Source organism: Cetorhinus maximus, chromosome 14, assembly GCF_964194155.1.
Source record: "Cetorhinus maximus chromosome 14, sCetMax3.hap1.1, whole genome shotgun sequence".
In the NCBI taxonomy this organism is placed as follows: Eukaryota; Metazoa; Chordata; class Chondrichthyes; order Lamniformes; family Cetorhinidae; genus Cetorhinus; species Cetorhinus maximus.
Genome location: NC_135892.1, coordinates 96425499 through 96447094, shown reverse-complemented (window position 1 = coordinate 96447094; position 21596 = coordinate 96425499). Strand labels below are relative to the sequence as shown.

General features: G+C 42.5%; 1 protein-coding gene across 1 annotated transcript in view; it reads left to right on the top strand.

Moving 5' to 3' along the window:
* ryr2a (ryanodine receptor 2a (cardiac)) overlaps positions 1–21596 on the top strand; it is a 794383-nt gene that overhangs the window by 677286 nt on the left and 95501 nt on the right. The window contains exons 77-81 of the mRNA XM_078557297.1: positions 1152–1203; positions 3989–4042; positions 9277–9376; positions 16176–16255; positions 18881–18957. Of these exons, the coding sequence (XP_078413423.1) occupies positions 1152–1203; positions 3989–4042; positions 9277–9376; positions 16176–16255; positions 18881–18957 (363 nt within the window). The remainder of the gene's footprint in view (positions 1–1151; positions 1204–3988; positions 4043–9276; positions 9377–16175; positions 16256–18880; positions 18958–21596) is intronic.

Here is a 21596-nt window from a genome sequence, read left to right as displayed (position 1 = left end):
TGGAGTGCTACCATTTATGGTGCTGAAATTTCTAAACTGAACTTGCTGAAATGACTTATTGAATCTATCCTGTCACGTTGCTATTGAACAGATAGGTAAGCTTTTGGGTAAGTCTAAGGCACATTGTTTGGGACTGAGAACAGAGCGATGAGGAAATATTAGAAAAGTTTGGACTCTTCAACCTTGAAAGGAGGTAAGTGACGGGGGCACCTTATGGAGATACACACATAATACTAATCGGAAAGAAAAGGTACTAAGCATCAGGAACTATTTCATATTAAACTATAGTTATTGAATTTGGCTACATAGGTACAAAGTGGAAAAGGTAAAGTTTCGAACTGATAATGTTGATTAATCCCTGCTATGACCTTTGAGAAGCAAAAAACACCTCATTAAAAGATAAGTCAGAAGTTGCGATGGACTGTAGTTTTCTATGAAAGGCTGAGCCAAAATTTCATCTATGGGCAGTAAATCCATGTCAACTAACTTTTTAGCTCCAGAAGCTCAGGATTTCCTTGGAGCCACTTCCACACTACTAAATTAACTTGGTGTGTAAATGGCGATTCCTCCGCACTTCTGACAAAGTTACAATGTGGAGCAAGAGCATCTCAGAGGACACTCTGGGTCTGTATTCATTACTCCTTTCTCGTTCTTAAGATAGAGATGATACCAGCAAGGCAGCATTTACTGCTGATCTCTGGTTATCCTGAGGACATTAAGAGTCAACTACAATTTGTAGTCATGTGATGGCCAGATTGGGCAAGGGATGATCTGATCATTGAATTCTACCTCACCACTTGACAATAGGATTTTAGTTCACTATCTCTGGCTCGTTATTCTATTATCATGCCGTATGAGTATAATAGTTGGTGGTATGATCATGGGGGGTAAATTTTCTGTGGGGATTCTCCTGATAATTCATTGTAACTTCATTGGAAAACCTGGAGAAATGACGTAAATAGCCATTTACACTGCTTCTTTAAGGTTTCTGCGGACAGTCTGCCAAAGTTATGGAGGGAGATCAGAACTCCTTGGGAATTCGAGCCCATGTTCTCTAAACCAAACTAAGATATAAAGGCTTAAAAATATCCTGAAGTAATTCAGGTATGATTTTACATTACACTTAGAACATTTTCTTCTAATTTCCTCAGTAACCTGGAAGAAGATTTCCTCTACATGGCTTATGCTGACATTATGGCGAAGGTAATGATTGAATTTCATTGATAAATAAATTCAATGCAAATCATTTATATAAATATTAAGACTCAATTCTTCTCTTCAGATAAAATAATTTACATTGGATAGTTCTTCCAAAGTTATGATGGGGTGAACAAATGGCTTTATGGTCGCTTTATTCTTCTCATATGGCAGAAAACTTTGCAGAGATTCACAATATGTAATCTTGCTCTCAGGAGGCAATCAGAATGGAACTGATGGGAGAGGTTTAGGTGGGTGGGTGGGTGCAAGATGGCACGGAGTTGGAAGGTGACCCAGGGGGTAAACACTTAGCAATCAGCAGCAGTTGGCTTTAGAGTCAATAATGAACCAGATTTAGTAAACAATTAATGGTGCGTGAACATTTATTCAGTTGCGATCATAATAGACTGGATTTTGTAGAGCCCGTTGGATTGGGCAAGTTGGAAAGCGGGCACAGAGAATTGCACGGGAGGCTGCACATCAGACTCCCAGGGGCAGAAAAACTGTAAGCGATTAAGTCAGCATTGGGAAGGTAACAAAATGCAGCGTGGAGTGGCTTATGCAGCTCTGCCTGCAACCACTGATGAGAAACAGCAGCACCAGCAACACCACCAGCAGCAGGAGCAACACCAGTAGCAGCAGCTGCTGCCTTTTCCTCATCCACCTGCCGCTCCAGATAGAGAAGGTGAACACAGAGCTCCAGCTCGCAAGGAGACGACATCCCCAACACAGGGTATACCAACAGAGGATCAACTCTCTGGGTATGACTCAGCAACACCATCTTAGGAGAATGATTCTTTCCTGGCAGGTCATTGCTGATTCCTGCAGCCTCTTGGAATGAGACCTCCTTGCCAGTGGACCAGGTGGCCATGCATTGCCAGTGGCCATCATGGTCACCACAGCCCTGAATTTCTTTGCCTCTGGCTTCTTTCAGGGATCTGTTTGTGACGTCTGCAGGATTTTACAATGTGCTGCACACAACTGCATCTCACAGGTGACCGATGCTAAGGCAGCCAATTATGTCCATTTTACAACCGATGAAGCCAGTCGAAACAAGAGAGCTGACAGATTTGTGGCAATGGCTGGATTCCCACAGGCTCAGGGATAGATGGACCTAAGTGGCAATCAAAACACCTTTCAAACAGCCAGCGCTATTCATCAAAGGAAATTTCACTCTACGGATGTTTAACTAGGATCCACTGGAAGATTATCATGCATTTCTGCGCAAGATATCCAGGAACCTGCCATGCTGCCTTCATTCTATGCCAGTCAAATCTCTCACAGATCTTCCAAACTCCAAGAAGACTTTGGAGAATGGCTGTTTGGAGACATACCTTCTAAGGACATGGCTGATGACACCTCTGAAGAGCCTCCCCACTGATGCATAATAACAGTACAACAACCACATGAGCACAAGAGTGGTCATTGAATGTGCAACTGGGTTGCTGAGGATGTAACTTAAATACGTGGTAGACATGCTGATGTCCTTCAGTATGCACCAGCAAGGATGAATTATAATGGTGTTCTGTGCTACAATCCAGAAGATCAGGTAGTGAAAGATAGAAGTGCAGTCAATCTTTACAGACTTTCATAAGCATTTACTAACAGGGAAACACATTACAAACATGCACCTCCCCAACCAATAATTACAGTTTCAGTCTGTTCCATTTTGCAGGGGCCCTAGTGAATCTCCAGTTAATGTCCACCACCTGCATACAACTAAATACAATTTACAGTTAGCAGACTGTGTCTTGCATAATATGCCAGGACAGTGAGGACTGTAGCTGCAGGAGGAGGAAGGTGACAGAGGATGGGGTTGAGGGGCTCACAGGCAAAGGGGACTCAGGGAGAGGACAGCCTCTGAGATTCCTGAGTGGATGACCCTGGGTGCCCAGTTGCCGCTCCTCTTCCCTATGGATGTCCAGGGGTCTCAGCCTGACTCCTTGAGAGGAAGGAGCACCTGGAGGGACGTCCAGGTGCCCCATTTCCCTCACCCATGGCTCCCGCAAGAGAGTCTACACACGTTTCCGCATTCTGCTGGACCAGGGTCTCCATGGCGTCCGCCATCCTCGCCATGGAGACCTCCAAAGGTGCACATGTGGGCAGACTTTATCAGAGAGCAGGCGGACGCGCTCCTCCAACTTGCGCCAGATGAAAGACCTGAATTAGAACGGACATGGAGAAAGATTTGAAGTTATCATTGTGCAGACGCCACAACGACACAAGTGACTGTTTTGTGTGCCTTTTGACTGTATGATATCTAATTCTGTCACCAAATATCTGGGAGACCTCCATTTTGATGTAGTTATATGGTTTATAAGAGTATTATGTTTCGGACTGTGTCTTTGAATTTAATTTAAAATTGTCACATGAACAGGGACATGTGAGAAATGGGTCTGGAACGTTTTTATATTCACTGATCAAAACCTCATCCCGCCCGTGGATGAGGTCTTGCAGAAAATCCAAAGGCCACCTGGCCGATTTGCCTGCCTGCCCGCCCGCCCGCCGACCGAAATATTGCACGAGTGCGCGATGACGTTGGGATGCTCGCCCGACTTCATCGTGGGTCATTCTATGCTCGTTTGGGCTGGGCGCACACGTGCCTGAAGAGCACAATATTCTGCCCACAGATACGTTTTGCAGCAAGAGAGGTGCAATTGACGTAGTGAGCCATTTTTGAATTTGAAGTAAAATTCATGAGCCAGGAATTCTGATTATAGCTGTTTAAAGTGTTACATGTTCTAAATTGAAATACATTTCACTGAGACATTTCAACATGTTTTTACTGCAGAGCTGTCATGTAGAAGAGGATGAGGACGGCGAGGAAGAAGTCAAAAGTTTTGAAGTAAGACTTGCCGTGATTAATCTCTCAGATGATACACATTAGAATATCTTTCATAGCTTTCATGTCTAAACTAATTTTCTTTTGTAGACGTCCTTGCTTAATACCAGCTGCTTTGCGCTTTCCCCCTGTAAACTTGCTGCTTATTTTAAGTTGAATTTGACGTTCAATTCTCACAATCCAATCATACACAATTAATCAATTATGAACAGCGTGGATGCATATGGTAACATTTTATTTGTTAACCCGATGTCTACCTGTCGAACCACTGCAGGTCCTGAGGATACATATCTCCTCAATAAAGGAGATATTTTGGTTCGTTCTTGAAATTAGATTACATCATTGCTGATTCTGGAATATTTCACAGTACATTTTTCTCACGTACATAATTGAACCATCACTGGATACCACTGAGGACCATAAAACTACCATGTAGATGGAAAATAGTATTAACACTCAAAGAGCTGCAAAGCAGATCACTTACTAGCTGAATCCCTGACAAGGTGTAATCTAATGCTCATGTTTAGTAGAAATTGCATGGTTTACTTTAATATCCAAAGGTAATTCTAACGCACAAAACAACAGTCCCTTCATTTATTGTTCTTAAGGTTGCAGTGGCCCTTCCTGAATCACGAAGGATAGATTTCAAAATTGGACAAAATACCAAGTATTGATTCCTTTTAGGGTGATTTAACTTTAAAAAATGAATTTTATTTTGGGATTGCAAGAATAGTTTCCAAGTCCTGTCACATTTGTGAAATCTGGCTTCAGTTTATTGTAGGGATCAGTTTTGATTGTAGTTATTTAAAAAAAAAACTTCCTGGTGGCACTTTTTAAACTTAGTTGAGGAATTCAACACACTCTTAAATATTGGTGCCACAAAATACACCCATTCGTTCACCGATTGTCAACTTATATACACAAGATGAACAAGTTAGCTAAAAGAAGATATCCATGCAAGCTGCATGAAATAATGTCAACTTCTATACACATTACCCCAGACTTTCCTGTCAATAAAATGAGGGCAATGGTACTCACCATTATTAATGGGCAAATCACACAGCTATTTCAGGCCAGGGCAGGTAAGTGGTTAAAAATCTGGACATTGCTGTCTGAATTGTACCCCTCCGCCATTGGCTTTGTGAAAACAACATCTTGCCTTCTGACTCACCATTCAGTGAATTGGAGAGAGCAAAATTTCTGTACTTGCGCATTAGGTAGGAACTAAATTCGCCACACAAAGTTAGGCTTTGTCCATTTCAATCTAAGTACCCTTTTTAAAAGCGTGAAACGAACATACGAAATAGGAGCAGAAGTAGGCCACTTAAAACTTAGTGATAGGTTGACTGGCAATAAGTAACACTTATCTGGCACTGAAAATGAACTATTGCAGGGGTGGAACTCATTTCTTCAGTGTTTAATTGCTGTTGAACTTGAGGCCATCCAAAACTCTGTTATCTGGGTCCTAACCCAAACCAAGTCCCATTCACCCATCACCGTTGTGCTCGCTGATCTATATTCACTCCTGGTTAAGCCAGCCTCCATTTTAAAATTCCTGTTTCAAATTCATCCATAGCCTCACGATATCATTGTAGCCCTCCAAGATATCTGCGCTGCTCCAATTCTAGCTTCTCCAGCATCCATAATTTTAATCGCTCCAGCATTGGAAGTGTTACATTCAGCTGGCAAGGCCCTAAACTCTGGAATTCCCTCCCTAAAACTCTCTGTCTCTCTAACCCTCTTTTATTCTTTAAGATGCCCCATAAAAGCCACATATTTGACCAAGCTTTTGGTCATCTTCCCTAATATCTTCTTGTGTGGCAGAGCGTCAGATTTTCTTTGATAATACAACTTGGAACATTTTACTACATTAAAGGCACTATATAAACACAAGTTCTTGATGTTGGAGACTTCTTAAAAAAATGTAATAACTCTTTCAACTTCTTCTTTCAGCCTCTCTTTTCTTCTCTCTTAATCCAATCTTTCTTTCCCTCTCTTTATTTCTCTTTCTGCACTTGATTTGACAGTGAATTCACTATTCTAACTTACATTTCCTGGTTCAAAGTCTGCCCTGTTCATTCCAATCCTGCACTGATTGATTCAGAAGATACACAATTGGTTGCCCTGTTCAGTTAGATTCCAGATGTCCTGAAGAATGTACCATGTTGTTTCCATCTCCCATTTCCAGCAACTTGCTGTGCAAGATCTACTGGAGATTAAACTGGCAGTGGTAAATCTAACTTTCAGCACGTGCTGTTCCTTGACTGGTTACAGAAAATTTTGTGCCACTAATTGCATAGCCATTTATATTTATGGTCACTAAAATGCAATCCAAGGGTTAATGCGTGCCACTTCCAAAACAGTAAACTACAAGTCTCAAACAGTTAAAATGGTAAGGTGCTAAACGATGTTCTCCACCCCTCCCTTCACTGCCCCACGTAAAGGAGGGAAATTGAGAGGGCAGGTCACTTTCATGGGCAGAATTTTTAGCTCGGCATGCGGGTGTGCGTCCGACCCGCTTGAGCGTAAAATAGAGTGTGATGATGTCGGGCAAGTGTCCCGACGTGATCGCATGATATTTCAGTCAGTGGACGCGCGTGCGCGCGAAAGTCAGAAGCGCGCCCGCTGACAATTAAGAGGACAAATTAAGCCCATTAAAGTTCCAATTGTTCCCGACTTTTCGTGGCCTGTCCAACCTTACAGTTGGCGGACAGGCAAATTTGCCAGACGGACTTTGTATTTTTGATGAAACCTCATTCAAGGGCGGGATGAAGTTTCTGTTATTAAATTTTAAAAAAAATGAAATGACAGAATTGTCATCATCTATATGTTCAAGCGACTGATTCTGATACGTGGACATTTTTTTCTGGATTTTAAAATCTTTTAATTTATTGCTTTTAAACTCTTCAGCTCCCTAATGCAGCATTCTGCCTTCAGGGAGCTTTCGTTCCGCGCTCCCCCACGCTCACCCTTACGTCAGTGCCCGCCCTCCTTCTGCCCCCACCCCGGCAACAATGAGCGTTTCAGCATGCATTTCAGCCAGCGCGAAATCGTGATTGGGGGCCGATCACGGGCGACAGCCCGTTCCCCAGCTGCTCCCGGGCCTGCCGATTGCGTCCGCACGCTAACCTAAAAATCCTGCCCCATGTGTATCTTTGCTGCTGTTATCATATCCTTTACAGTTGGGAAGTTGTACCTGATATTCATTCATTCGTTCATATGTGCTCTCCCTGAAGGCAGGTCCTTGGCTTATTGCCTGCTGATGCTTCACCCTGAGCTATTTCCTTGGCAGTTTTTTTTTCTTTTGGTGGTTTGCCATTGTCTTCCACTCTGTTGGGGCGAGGAGGTAAGCCTACCTCAGCCAGAAGGGGAATTGACCCCACGCTGTTGGCATTATTCTGAACCACATGCTAGCCATTCAACCAACTGAGCTAATAAACGTACCTAATATAGACAGCACCTGAATAAGAGGGAGTGAAAATAACTTAAGGAAGGGAGCTTGTGAAAAATGCTGAAACCATCCCACGGAGGCTACAAAAGGAGTGCTGCAGCTTTAATAGAAACAGACTTATGAACTGACAGAATTTTGTTTCCTTTCACTGTGAAGCTACTAAGGAAGAGGTTGAAAATGAAGGCAAAACTGTCAGATTTTGGCATGGCTAAGTGAAGCAAGGCTGCATTTTTACTTTGCTCGCCCATTTTAGACTTATCACCATTCTCTTCCAGACAAAGAGTTTCTTTGCTACATGGAAATGACAAAAAACTGATTAATTTTGTTTTTGCAGCGTGATATAATCAAAGATTTACGAAACAAATTTGGCAGCTTCTGGGAAACGACTCTGGTAAAACAAATAAAAAGAAAAGAAAGCAAACAAAAAACCCACTAATTGTTCTGTGTTAGTGTCATCTACAGTACTTCAATAATTTTTGTTTCGAATTCATTAACTTCCTCATTTGTGCCATTTCTTGATTTTTTTTTCCCTCTATATTTTATGAATATATATATTCCCGTAAAAGCCTTCATTTTTTTTAACCTCTTCCATCTGAATTTTTTGGTTCTTTCAGTTTGTTTCTGAGTAGTTCCGATAGAACGTAAAGGCAGCAAAGCCAATTTCATGACAACTTGCTTCTTGCTGCTGCTGTTCCTCCTCATAAACCACACATGTCTCCCAAAATTTCTTTTGTCTGGACATGATGCAGATTTAATTGTTTCACGCCCCATATTCTCAGCTTTCAGCTGCGCCATTGAACGGCCAACCACTGCTCTATTCTGCAGGGCTCTAAACTGTCTTCTGTTGGTACTCTTTTGTCCCATCCAAGCTGTGGTATCCTCTTTATAGTTGACTTGCAAGCTTTAAATCTATCAGGAATTCAGATTTATTAACCCACATGTACACCGGGAGTTCAGCCAAGCCTGTTTCCATTACGTGCTGCTGAAAAAGGCCTGCTGTGGCGTTCCTCACAAGCACCTACCTATTCACGGTGTGTTTGTGTGCTCATGCATGTGCATTAATATTCTGTTGTGGTTTAGCAGAAACAAGGACACTTACTCTTTTTGGGCATGCATTGTGCACTGTGTACCACTCCGGCCAAATGATTACATTTTTTCTGTCATACAGACAATTCAGGAAAGTTCAAGAATGTTTGTGCCTTCTTTCATTGATTTTCCAAATAATGAGAAGTGCCAATCATGATCAATAAATAACCCTAAAATTCACCCAAACATGCACTGAACATAGCTATTCTAAAAGCTGTGAACCACAATGGGCTGATGGAAAGAGGCTTCAAAAGTTCAACAAATATTTTCTTACATCATTCCACAGCAAGAAGAGAAAGGTGTTTTCTGTTCCACTCTGTGAAAGCTTGTGTTGTTCGACATCCTTTACAGGACCGAATGAGAATGCCAGATTCCTGCTAGAAAGGGCTTTATTTTGGATCCATTTAATGATTGTGCAATCTCCTCAAAAAAAGGATACTTCAGCTTTAAGATGGTTGAAGAAACTAGTAACACTGTTCAAAAATGGTAAAGCAGATGCCTTGACATCTTTTGTCAGCATCCTGCAAAGATGGACTGTATACAGGTAACAGCAAAGTTGAAATTCCAGTGTTAGGCCTCAAATCTGCACGGCCTGAGAAGTTAGCATAGAGCCCTAGGTTTAAAAACCAAAAGATCCTCTTGTTGGAGAAAAGGAAATGCTTAGTTTACCTCCATTCATTTACTTACCTTTTCTCTTTAGGAGAAGGAAATGGAGAAACAAAAGCTTCTGTATCAGCAAGCGAGACTCCATGACCGAGGTGCTGCCGAGATGGTTCTGCAGATGATCAGTGCCAGCAAAGGTAAGAGTCGCACAGAGCTTCACTGCACAATAAAGACTTACCTCCAACCAGAGCTGTTCCAAGCAACCTGCCTTCGAAGGATATTAATATATTGGTTTAAAGGGTAATGGCTCTAAGTTATGAATAGAAATTCAGCAAATAGAACTTCCGTTCATTGAAGACTAGACATTTAAAATAAAATTATACATCATGCCTGCACTGAGAGAAATGGATAATCTAGTTGTAAACCATGACAAAAATTAAGCATTTTTACGAACATATGAATTAGGAGCAGGAGTAGGTCAATTGGTCCCTCAAGCCTGCTCCACCATTCAATAAGATCATGGTTGATCTGATTGTAACCTCAACTCCACATTTCCACCTACCCCCAATAACCTTTCTCACCCTTGCTTATCAAGAATCTATCTACCTCTTCCTTAAAAATATTCAAAGGGTCTGCTCGCACCACCTTTCAAGAAAGAGAGTTCTGAAGACTCACGGCTCTGAGTGAAAAAAATTCTCCTAACTTCTGTCTTAAATGGGTGACCGCTTATTTTTAAACAGTGACCTCTCATTCTATATTCTCCCAAAAGAGGAAACATCCTTTCCACATCCACCCTGTCAAGACTCCTCAGGATCTTATATGTTTCAATTAAGCCACCTCTTACTCTTCTAAACTCCAGTGGATACAAGCCTACCCTGTCCACCTTTCCTCATAAGACAACCCTCTTATTCCAGGTATTAGTCTGGTAAACCTTCTCTGAACTGCTTGCAAAGCATCTACTTCCTTCCTTAAATAAGGAGACCAATAGTGTACACAGTACTCCAGATGTGGTCTCACCAATGCCCTGTATAACTGGAGCATAACCTGCCTACTTTTTATTCAATTCCCCCCTCAATAAAGGATAACATTCTGTTAGCTTTCCTAATTACTTGCTGTACCTGCATACTAACCTTTTGCGATTTATGCACGAGGACATCCAGATCCCTCTGCATCTCAGAGCTCTGTAGTCTCTCACCATTTAGTTAATATGCTTTTTTTTTATTCTTCCTGCCAAAATGGACAATTTCACATTTTCCCACATTATACTCCATTTGCCAGATCTTTGCCCACTCACCTAACCTATCTACATCCCTTTGTAGCCTCCTGATGTCCTCATCACAACTTACTTTCCTACCTATCTTTATCTCATCAGCAAATTTAGCAACCATATCTTCAGTCGCTTCATCCAAGTATAAATTGTAATAAGTTGAGGTCCTAGCACTGATCCTTGTGGCACACCACTCATTACCTCTTGCCAACCAGAAAATGACCCATTTATGCTTACTCTCTGTTTCCTGTTAGCTAGTCAATCTTCCATCCATGCCAATATGTTACCCCCTACACCATGAGCTTTTATTTTCCGCACCAACCTTTGATGTGGCACCTTATCAAATGCCTTCTGGAAATCTAGGTACAGTACATCCTCCAGTTCCTCTTTATCCACAGCACATGTTACTTCTTCAAAGAACTCCAGTAAATTGGCTAGCCATGACTTCCTTCTCATAAAACCATGTTGACTCTGCCTGATCACCTTGAATTTTTCGAAGTGCCTTGCTATAATGTCTTTAATAATAGCTTCTAAAAATTCCCCTATGACTGATGTTAAGCTAACTGACCTGCAGATTCCTGTTTTCTGTCTCCCTCCCATTTTGAATAAAGGAGTTACATTCGTTATTTTCCAATCTAATGGAACCTTCCCCGAATCTAGGGAATTGTGGAAAATTAAAACCAATGCATGAACTATCTCACTAGCCACTTCTTTTAGGACACTAGCATGAAATCCATCAGGACCCGGGGATTTGTCACCCGCAGCTCCAACAATTTGCTCAGTACCACTTTCCTAGTGATTGTAATTTTCTTGAGTTCCTCCCTCCCTTCTATTTCCTGATTTACAGCTACTTCTGGAATGTTACTTATATCCTCTATAGTGAAGAACGATGCAAAATGCTTGTTCATCTGCCATCTCTTTATATTTCACTATTAATTCCCCAGACTCATTTTCTACAGGACTAACGCTCACTTTGTTGACTCTTTTTTTTAAAACATCTATAGAAATTCTTACTGTCTTCATATTTCTAGCTATTTATCTATCATATTCTAATTCTTTTCTCCTTATTAATCATTCAAAGTCATTCTTTGCTGTTTTATATATTCTGACCAATCACTGACCTGCCACCCATCTTTGCACAATTATATGTTTTTTACATAGTTTGATACTATCTTTAACTTTTTTAGTTGACCACGGATGGTGGGTCCACCCTTAGAACTTGCCTTTCTTGTTAGAATGGATCTATTCTGTGTATTCTGAAATATCCCCTCAAATGTCTGCCTCTGCATCTCCACTGACCTATGCTTTAACCTAATTTGCCAGTTCACTTTAGCTAGCTCTGCTTTCATGCCCTCATAATTGCCCTCATTTAAGTTTAAAATATTGGTCTTGAACCCACTCTTCTCTCCCTCAAACTGAATGTAAATTCAATCATATTACGATCTCAGCTACCTAGGGGCACCTTCACTATGAGGTCATTAATTAATCCTATCTTATTGCACAGTATAGCCTGCTCTCTGGTTGGTGACAGAATGTGCTGATTATAAGAAACTATCCCAAAAACATTCTATGAATTCATCATCTAGGCCATCTTTGCCCATCTGATTTTTCCAGTCTATATGTAGATTAAGATCCCTCATGATTATCGCCGTACCTTTCTGACAAGCTCCCATTATTTCTTCCTTTATACCCTGTCCTACCATATGGTTACTGTTAGGGGGGCCTGTACACCACTCCCACACATGATTTCTTGTGTTTATCATTTCTCATCTCTGCCCAAACTGCTTCTACATCCTGGTTTCCTGAACGTAGGTCACCCCTCTCTATTGCGCTCGTACCTTCATTATTTAACAGAGCCAGGCCTTCACCTTTCCCTGGCTCCCTGTCCTTCAGGTGTCAATCTATGTCATCCTGCAGCCATGTCTCTGTAATGGCTACCAGATTGTTAGTTAAGATTGAACTTGACATTGGCAGCCTTAATTATGTCATTGTTTGTACGGGATTTCCCACACAGGAATCATATTCTAGCTTAACCTGATACATTTAGCGTTCTTTTATATCTTTTGCTGACTGTTCCTTTATATTCAAACTTCATTTGAAAGAAACCACATAACTGTAAGCACAATTTTAAACTAAGATTAGTTAGCATTTAGAGATGAATGGGATAATCAAGGACAATGACCATTTATGACAAATGTTCCGGATTCTTAGAAGAAATGACAATGAAAAAGAAGTTGCATTTGGGAAAAGCTGCCCAGCCAAAACCTCTTCCCTGCAGTTTGGAAATGCTTCACAATAAAGATTGGGGCAATATTGCCTCTCGTTCTCTGACAGTCAGGTGGTCATTATTCAAGGTACACTGTGTGCCTTACAAAGTGCTCTGTGCTGTTTCTTCTGTGAAGAATGAATCAATTCCATCAGCATGATGTGGGGACCAAGAAGCGGAATCTCTCATAATCCTTTCTGATCTCTGAGGCTGTTAAGCCCTATTGCGGTTTGATCATTAATGACTAAAGGATTTGGAAGAAATACGTAGGCCACAACGTAGACGGTCCTACAATAGAGGGGGCGGGCCTGGACTTAATTTTAGGGAATGAAGCTGGGCAAGTGGTAGAGGTATCAGTGGGAGAGCATTTTGCAGATAGTGATCACAACTCCGTTAGATTCAAGGTTGTTATGGAAAAGGACAAGGATGGGCCAGAAATCAGAGTTTTAAATTGGGGGAAGGCCGATTTTAATAAGATCAGATATGATTTGGCCAGAGTGGACTGGGAGCAGCTACTTTTAGGTAAATCTGCGTCAGAGCAGTGGGACTCATTCAAGAAGGAAATAGGGAGAGTACAGGGCCAACATATTCCGGAAAGATAAAGGGTGGGAGCAACAAATCCAGGGAACCCTGGATGTCAAGGGATATACAGGATTGGATAAAGAGAAAAAGGGAGGCTTATGGCAAATACTGAGGGCTCAAAAGAGCGGAAGCCCTAGAGGAGTATAGGATGTGTAGAGGGGAACTGAAAAATGAAATTAGAGAGCAAAAAGGGGGCATGAAAAAACATTGGCAGGTAAAATAAAGGAAAATCCAAAATTATTTTACAAGTACATTAAAAGGAAGGATAACTAGGGAAACAGTAGGGCCCATTAAGGACCATAGTGGTAATTTGTGTGTGGAGCCAGAAGACGTAGGTAGGGTTCTATATGAATACTTTGTGTCGGTGTTCTCAAGTGAGAGGGACGATGTGGGTATGGAAATTAGGCAGAAGGAATGTGATATAATTAAAGAAATTAGCATAGAAAGGGAGGAGGTTCTAAGCGGTCTGACAGGCTTAAAAGTAGATAAATCTCCAGGCCCGGATGAAATGTATCCCAGGCTGTTGAGTGAGGCAAGGGAGGAGATAGCAGGGGCGCTGGCAATAATTTTCAATACATCTCTGGCCACAGGAAAGGTGCCAGAGGACTGGAGGACAGCCAATGTGGTACCATTATTCAAGAAGGGAGGAAGTGATAAACCAGGGAACTACAGGCCAGTCAGTCTAACCTCAGTGGTGGGGAAACAATTGGAAGCAATTCTGAGGGACAGAATTAACCTACACTTGGAGAGGCAGAGATTAATCAAGGACAGTCAGCATGGTTTTGTTAAGGGAGGTCATATCTGACCAATTTGATTGAATTTTTCAAAGAGGTGACCAGGTGTGTAGATGAGGGCAATACATTTGACATAGTCTACTCGGACTTCAGCAAGGCTTTTGATAAGGTCCCACATAGGAGACTGATAACAAAGGTAAGAGCCCATGGGATCCAAGGCAATTTGGCACATTGGGTCCAGAATTGGCTGAGTGGCAGGAAGCAGAGGGTGATGGCCCAGAGGTGTTTTTGTGACTGGATGCCTGTGTCCAGTGGGATTTCACAGGGATCGGTGTTGGGTCCCTTGCTGTTTGTGGTATGTATAAACGATTTAGACTTGAATGTAGGAAGGTTGATCAGTAAGTTCACGGATGACACGAAAATTGGTGGGGTGGTAAATAGTGAGGAGGATAGCCTTAGATTACAGGAGGATATAGACGGGCTGGTCAGATGGGCTGATCAGTGGAAAATGGAATTTAATCCGGAAAAATGTGAGGTGATGCACTTGGGCAGCACAAACAAGGCACAGGAATACACGATGAATGGTAGGACCCTGGGAAAAACTGAAGATCAGAGGGACCTTGGTGTGCATGTCCGCTGGTCCCTTAAGGTAGCGAGACAGGTAGATAAGGTGGTTAAGAAAGCATATGGGATACTTGCCTTTATTAGCCGAGGCATAGAATATAAGAGCAGGGAGGTTATGCTGGAACTGTATAAAACGCTGGTTAGGCCACAGCTAGAGTATTGCGTGCAGTTCTGGAATCCTTATAATAGGAAGGATGTGATTGCACTAGAGAGAGCGCAGAGGAGATTCACCCGGATGTTGCCAGGGCTGGAGAGTTTTAGTTTTGAAGAGAGATTAGATAGACTGGGGTTATTTTCCCTGGAGCAGAGGAGATTGAGGGGGGACATGATTGAGGTGTATAAAATTATGAGGGCCATAGATAGGGTAGACAGGAAGGAACTTTTCCCCTTGGTGGAGGGATCAATAACCAGGGGGCATAGATTTAAGGTAAGGGGCGGGAGGTTTAGAGGTGATGTGAGGAAGAATTTTTTCACTCAGAGGGTGGTGGGAATCTGGAACTCACTGCCTGAAAGGGTGGTAGAGGCAGAAACCCTCATAACATTTAAGAAGTACTTGGATGTGCACTTGCGATGCCATGGCATACAAGGCTATGGGCCTCGTGCTGCAAAATGGGAGTAGAATAGTTAGGCACTTGTTTGACCGGTGCAGACTCGATGGGCCGAAGGGCCTTTTTCTGTGCTGATAGACCTCTATGACTCTATGACTATGACCAAGAACATTATTAAATTTGCATATTGCAAGCAAATAAAAGCCAAGGGTAACAAGGAATGTTTTCCTAAATTCTGATGAAAATTCATTCAGACTAAGTTCTGTCAATTTAAGCTGAGCATTAAAGTACAGTATAGATAAAAGCAAAAAACTGCGGATGCTGGAAATCCAAAACAAAAATAAAAATACCTGGAAAAACTCAGCAGGTCTGGCAGCATCATTAAAGTACAGTATGTTGGATATGGAAGGAAAGTCTTAAAGGCATATCAATATTTTGTCCTTTTTTTTGCTGTTTTTTCAGTTTTTGTATTGTTTATTCTCTTTCAGTTCTTTTGTTATCCATTTTGTTGTCCATTTTCTTGGTTGCCGAATTTTTCTGCCACCCAGATCTTTGCCCTGTGTCGTTTGGCAGTGAGAATTTTTCTTCCCTTTCCTTTAAGTTGCTGCAGCAGCACAGGACATTTTACTACTTTGCTGAGTGAGATCCCTGCGGTAAGAAGATTCGGAGATCTTGGAAATCCTTACGTTAGATTAATCACAAAAGCCTTGGTGGGATTGTTCATTTCAACCATATAGTTGTTGCTATTTTGTTGCACCTGCATTGTTTGAATCCACTGGCATTGTTGTTTACGATTGCCCAGAGATGAAATGTTTGTTATTGATATAGTTGCCACTTAAAAGTATGGGAATGAAGCTTAGGAATATTGCTAGCTAATTTATCACATTACTGATTAGCTGACCCATGATGTGTCTACCTTTGTGTAAATTGGGTTTGTAAACAAATGTATTTAGTAATTGCTTTCATTTACCTTAGGTGAAATGGGACCAATGGTTGCATCCACTCTGAAGCTTGGGATCGCTATTCTAAATGGCGGGAACTCAATAGTTCAGCAGGTAGGTTAGAGTGAATATAAAAACAAGGGACTGATGATGAATCTGTATCAGGTGCTGATTAGGTCATAATTAGAGTACGGAATGCAGTTTGGATGGATAATCTTACACTTAGCTGCAATGAAATTCATCTGCCACAGCTTGCCTACTCACTTTATCAATGCATCTTTGTAAATTTGTGCTCCTGTTTACACTCCTAACTATGCCATCAATCTTGGTGTCATCAGCAAACTTAGACATTTGGCTCTCAATTGCACATTCTAAGTCATTAATTAACGTAGTGAATCACTGAAGCTCCAGCATGGATCCTTCCAGGACACCATTCATTGCTTCCTCCCAATTGGAGTACATACCCGTTGTGACTATTCTGCCTTCTATCACCTAACAAATCTCAGAACTTTGCCTTGAATTCCATGAGCTTTAATATTAGCTCATAGTCTCTGAGGTGGAACCTTATCAAAGGCTTTCTGGAAGTCTATACAAACTGCATCTATAGACATTCCTCTGTCAATTCATTTATTTCCATAAACAGTTTAGCATGCTTTGTTGCACTTGACCTACCCTTTGTAAATCCACATTGGCCCTCTCTTGTTTATTTTACATATCTTCACACTCTTATCTGCCCTTGGAGAATGGTGTGAAGTGTAAGGAGGATTTGAAGGATGAACGACACCATAAACGCCCCTTCCATGACCATCAGGTCCTACAGTGGGACTTAAATCCAGGGCTTTCTGGCTCAGAGGCAGGAGTGTTCTCAACTGATTGAACAGCCCTCTGTACTTGGCTGTCTCTCTAATCAGCTCAAATGTCTCTACGTGCTCAGTCACTTTGTCCTTAATCATAGATTCCAATAACTCCCTCACAACAGATGGCAGACTGACAGGTTATGGAATCTTTCTCTTACCTTTCTTAAATAAGTTTTTCAGCCTAAAGGGACAGTTCCTGAATATGGAGAACTTTGGAAGATTGTGACTAAATCATTTGCAATTTCCTCAACTATTTCCTTTAAAACCTTGAGCTGAAAATGATCAGGTCTTGAGGATTTGTCGGTCTTTGGCATCATTAATTTTTCTAATATTGTTTTCTTGCACATGCTAACTTTAATGAGTTCTAGACCTGGATTCATTATCAGTTTTCATGGAATGCTAGGTATATTATTCTCATCTTCTACTGTGAAGGCTGATACAAATTATTCAACAAGTCTGCCATTTCGCTGGCAGGGAAAGGGTACAGGGCATACAGGAATGCAAACTCCGCAGGATCATTTGCAAGTAGTACTGAGTTCAAACAAACACGATTTTGGCTGTTCCAATCACCCAAACCCACAGTGTGGGAGTTCTGAAGTGATGGAAAAGACGTAAACGTGGATAAGGTCTATATAAGTGCCACGATCTGAGGTTTTTAATTAGCACTCGCCCGCCTCCATAGCCACCTACCATCTGCTTCTGGGGTCAGTCGGTCCAACTCTTCTACCCCTGCACCCTTCCGGAGGGGAAAGCGTGTCTAATTGTGCCTAACCAGGTCTGCTGAGTCAAGAAATTCCCCAACTCGAGCTACCCGCCTCAGTCGTGAAATTTCAGCCCATCGTGATTTATTTTGCACTGTATAATCTCTGGGTCCAATGGGTGTCAGCATGGATGCTGCTCCTAAACTTCTGTCCTTGGCTGCTTTATGCCGTGTTACACCTTGAGGAGCTGCCTGCTCTAATTGACAAGGCAGCAGCAACCCCCAACATAGTCTTTTGCCACTGGCCAGACAGGCAGCTCTTGCCTTCTGGAGGCGCTTGATGCCTCTAGTTTGGTGCCGAGCTCGAATCCTCACCATATAAGCCAATTGCATTTTAAAATAGTATCACAAGACTGACGCAGCTCGAGCGCAGGGTCAGGACCCGGCGTTCATCCGAGACTCGGGTTCCCGACCCCACTTTGAAAATCCGGCCCATTAGCTCTTCGTAGCCTCAAGTCACAAAGGGTATGCAGGAACAGGAGTTGGCCATTCAGCCCTTCCAACTCATTGAGGTATTCAATAAGATAATTGCTAATCTGTATTCTAACTCCATCCACTAGCCTTGGTTCCAGATTCTCCTGTATGTTTGGCTATAAAAATGTATCAATCTCAGATTTTTGATTATTTGTTGAACTAGCACCTATGGCTTTATGTGCAAGAGTTCCACACTTCTATCCCCTTTTATGTGAAAAAGCGTTTCCTAACTTCTCTCTTGAATGGCCTGGTTCTGATTTTAAGATTATATATCTTAGTCCTTGACTTCCCCCACCAGCAGCAAATGTTCCTCTCCATCTACTCTTTCAGTTCCTTTGAAACTCCTAACCTCAACACAAACCTCAATCAAATCATCCCATCACCTACTATACTGAAAGCAATACAAGTCTAGTTTATGTGTTCTCTCCAACTAATCTCACCCTTGGAAGCATGATACCATTCAGGTGAATCATCATTGCACTCCTTCAAGGTGAATATACCCCTTATACGCAGAAGACCCTTCCAACTATAACGTCATGCCCCTTTGAATATGGTGGACTATAATAGTAAATGTTATTCAGTACAGGTTAAAACTATGACTTGTAGCCAATAATCCATCACATGACACCTGCTTTTCATCTTCTACAGAAAATGCTTGACTGTCTCAAAGAGAAGAAGGATGTGGGTTTCTTTCAGAGCCTTGCGGGTCTCATGCAGTCATGCAGGTGAGAGTACAACGTGTCCTTCTCTAGTTAATACTTTATTCCACAAAGAGGGATTTCAGCACTCCTTTATATCATTTTTTAATTTTTAAGCTCTTGATTATTATGGTATTCAGAATATGTTTCAGAATTGAATATATGTTGAATGTACAATATATATATATACACCCTGTGTGCATGTATGTGTGCGCACATGTGTACGTGTGTATGCATATGATAGGGGTGTTGTGGCGCAGTGGTAGCATCCCTACCTCTGGGTTGGAAGCTCCAGGTTCAAGTCCTGGAGTGGGGCTTGATGGCCACGGAAGGTGCGTTCATAACGTGGCCCAAGAGGTTGATGATCAGCCTGTAAATCCTTCCAATATGCTTGTAGGCAGCCATGCAATGGCATTTCAATGTTTTGCCAACAATAATCATGGACTAAACCATTGGAAGCCCATGGTTTCCAATGCCCTCTTAGGGTCTGGTACCAGAAGGAGGGGTAGGATTAAATTTAAATTCAGTTAATAGATCTGGAATTTTAAGCTAGTCCATAGTGACCATGAAACTATCATCAACTGTTGTAAAAAAACCCATCTTGCTCACTAATGTCCTTTAGGGAAGGAAATCTGCTGTCCTTACCTGGCCTGGCCCATGTGACACCAGATCCAGCAATGTAGTTGACTCTTAACTGCCCTCTGAAATGACCTAGCCAGTCACTCAGTTGAAGGGCAATTAGGGATGGGCAACAAATGCTGGCCTTGCCAGCGATACTCACATCCCATAAAAGAATAAATTTTAAAAACATCCAGCTTTAGTTAGATTTGACTCCGCAGGTTGCTAATGAACTCATCAACTGAGCATTTTTGCACATGTAGCTCCAGAAGGTAGCCTCAGATGAATGGTTTGAGAATGCAGTATTTAATTCTTAATGGAGTTCCTGGTTTTTGCCTTCATTTAATTTTGGCGGCATATTTGGGAGATCTGTACACCGTATACTGAGGAATTTCCTTAAGATTTCTTCCCAGGTGGTCAGACAATAGCAGCTGTTTGGTTACAAACACTTATTTATGGGACTAGAATTCACTAATAAAATAACAGCATGTGCATAATGCACGCTGTTATTAATGTGCAAATTGACTGGTAATTTGTGGCAAGGAAGAAATAGCCCAAGGGCTGAATTTTACCCCTGTCAGGGGCGAAGTTGAAGGGCAGGTGAGCACAGGCGCGCTTCCGATCAGCGCCCTCAATTGGGGGCGCAGTGCTATTTTACGTGGGTGGGCCAATTAAGGCCCGCCAAGCGTGACGTCCGCACAGAAGCGCTTCCTGTGCGGGTAGGGGGGGATTCCCAACATCGAGAGTGCGCTCTTTCGCGCATGCGCACAAAAGAGCGTTCTCATCTCCCTGAGGCTCAGGGAGATCGGCTCTAAACGTAAAAAACTTAAAAATAGAAAAATAAAAATAAAATTTCCCCAACATGTTCCCTCATGTGACTATGTCCATAATTTTCACAAAACTTTGTTAAAATTTTAAAAAACCTACGTGGATGAGGTTTCATGCTTTTTCAGAAGCCTGCTGGGGCTCGTGGCCTGCCCACCAGCCTTAAGGTTGGACGGGCAGGTCCTTTAATTGCTTAATTGACTCTGTCAATGGCCTCAATTGACCATTGACAGGTCGGCGGGCGCACAGCTGATTTCACTGCGCCCCCGCCTACTTGAAAATTTAAATGGGGCGCGGTGATGTCCGATTTACACCAATCTGAGGTTAACTTCATGAAAACTACACCTCATGTTTAATGTCCCTGTGATTTTTATGAAATTGCTGAATTTACAGGGGGCAGGAGTGGTGGTGAGATTTGGGGGTGGGAAGGAGGTGTTGAGGGTTTGAGGTTGGGAGGGGGAGGAGGGAGTATGGGGGAGGAGGATGTAATGGGGGGGAATGCAGCGAGTGGGGAGGTAGATTTAAAGGGGGGGAGGAATGTGTAAGAGAAGGATTTCGGAGGGGGGAAGGAGGTCGGAGAGGTGAACGAGTCCAGGGGGAGGAAGGAGGTCAGAAAGGGAAGGAGTCTGCAGTAGGAAGAAGTTCAAAAAGGAGGAGTCTGGGGGATAGGAAAGAGTCCGGGGGGAGGAAGTAGTTCGGAGGGTGGAATGAGTCCAGGGGAAGGAAGGAGCCTGGGGGGAGGAGGGAGTAAAGTGGGGGGATTTCCATGTGAACATGCAAGGAGGGGTCTGTGGAGTCAATGACTGCATCCTGGGGAGCAAACTGAGGGTAGGCATGGTAGGAGAGAATGGTGAGAATGAGAGGGGGCAGAGTGAGCTGGAAGAGAGAGGGTGCGATGGTAGTGGTAGAAAGGATGACGAGGGCGGTTGGCGGAGACTCAGAGGCAGACATGGACCCTAAGGGTGAGAAGGAGAAGGTCGGGGGGGTCAATGTGGATGGCGGTGGGATTCTCAGGAAGGTAGGGAATGTGCACGTTCACCTGGACATCCTGGAAAGAAAGGAGCTCAGGTTGGTAGGTGACGGCGGGAAGGCAGAAGGTGATGCCGGGGGTCAGCAGTGATGGGGGAAAGGACATGGGTGATTGGGGGAGGGGTAAGGAAGAAGGAGCTGAGCAGAAACGTGACAGCTACCATTTTTCACAAATCAAAAGTGAGCAGAGCCTT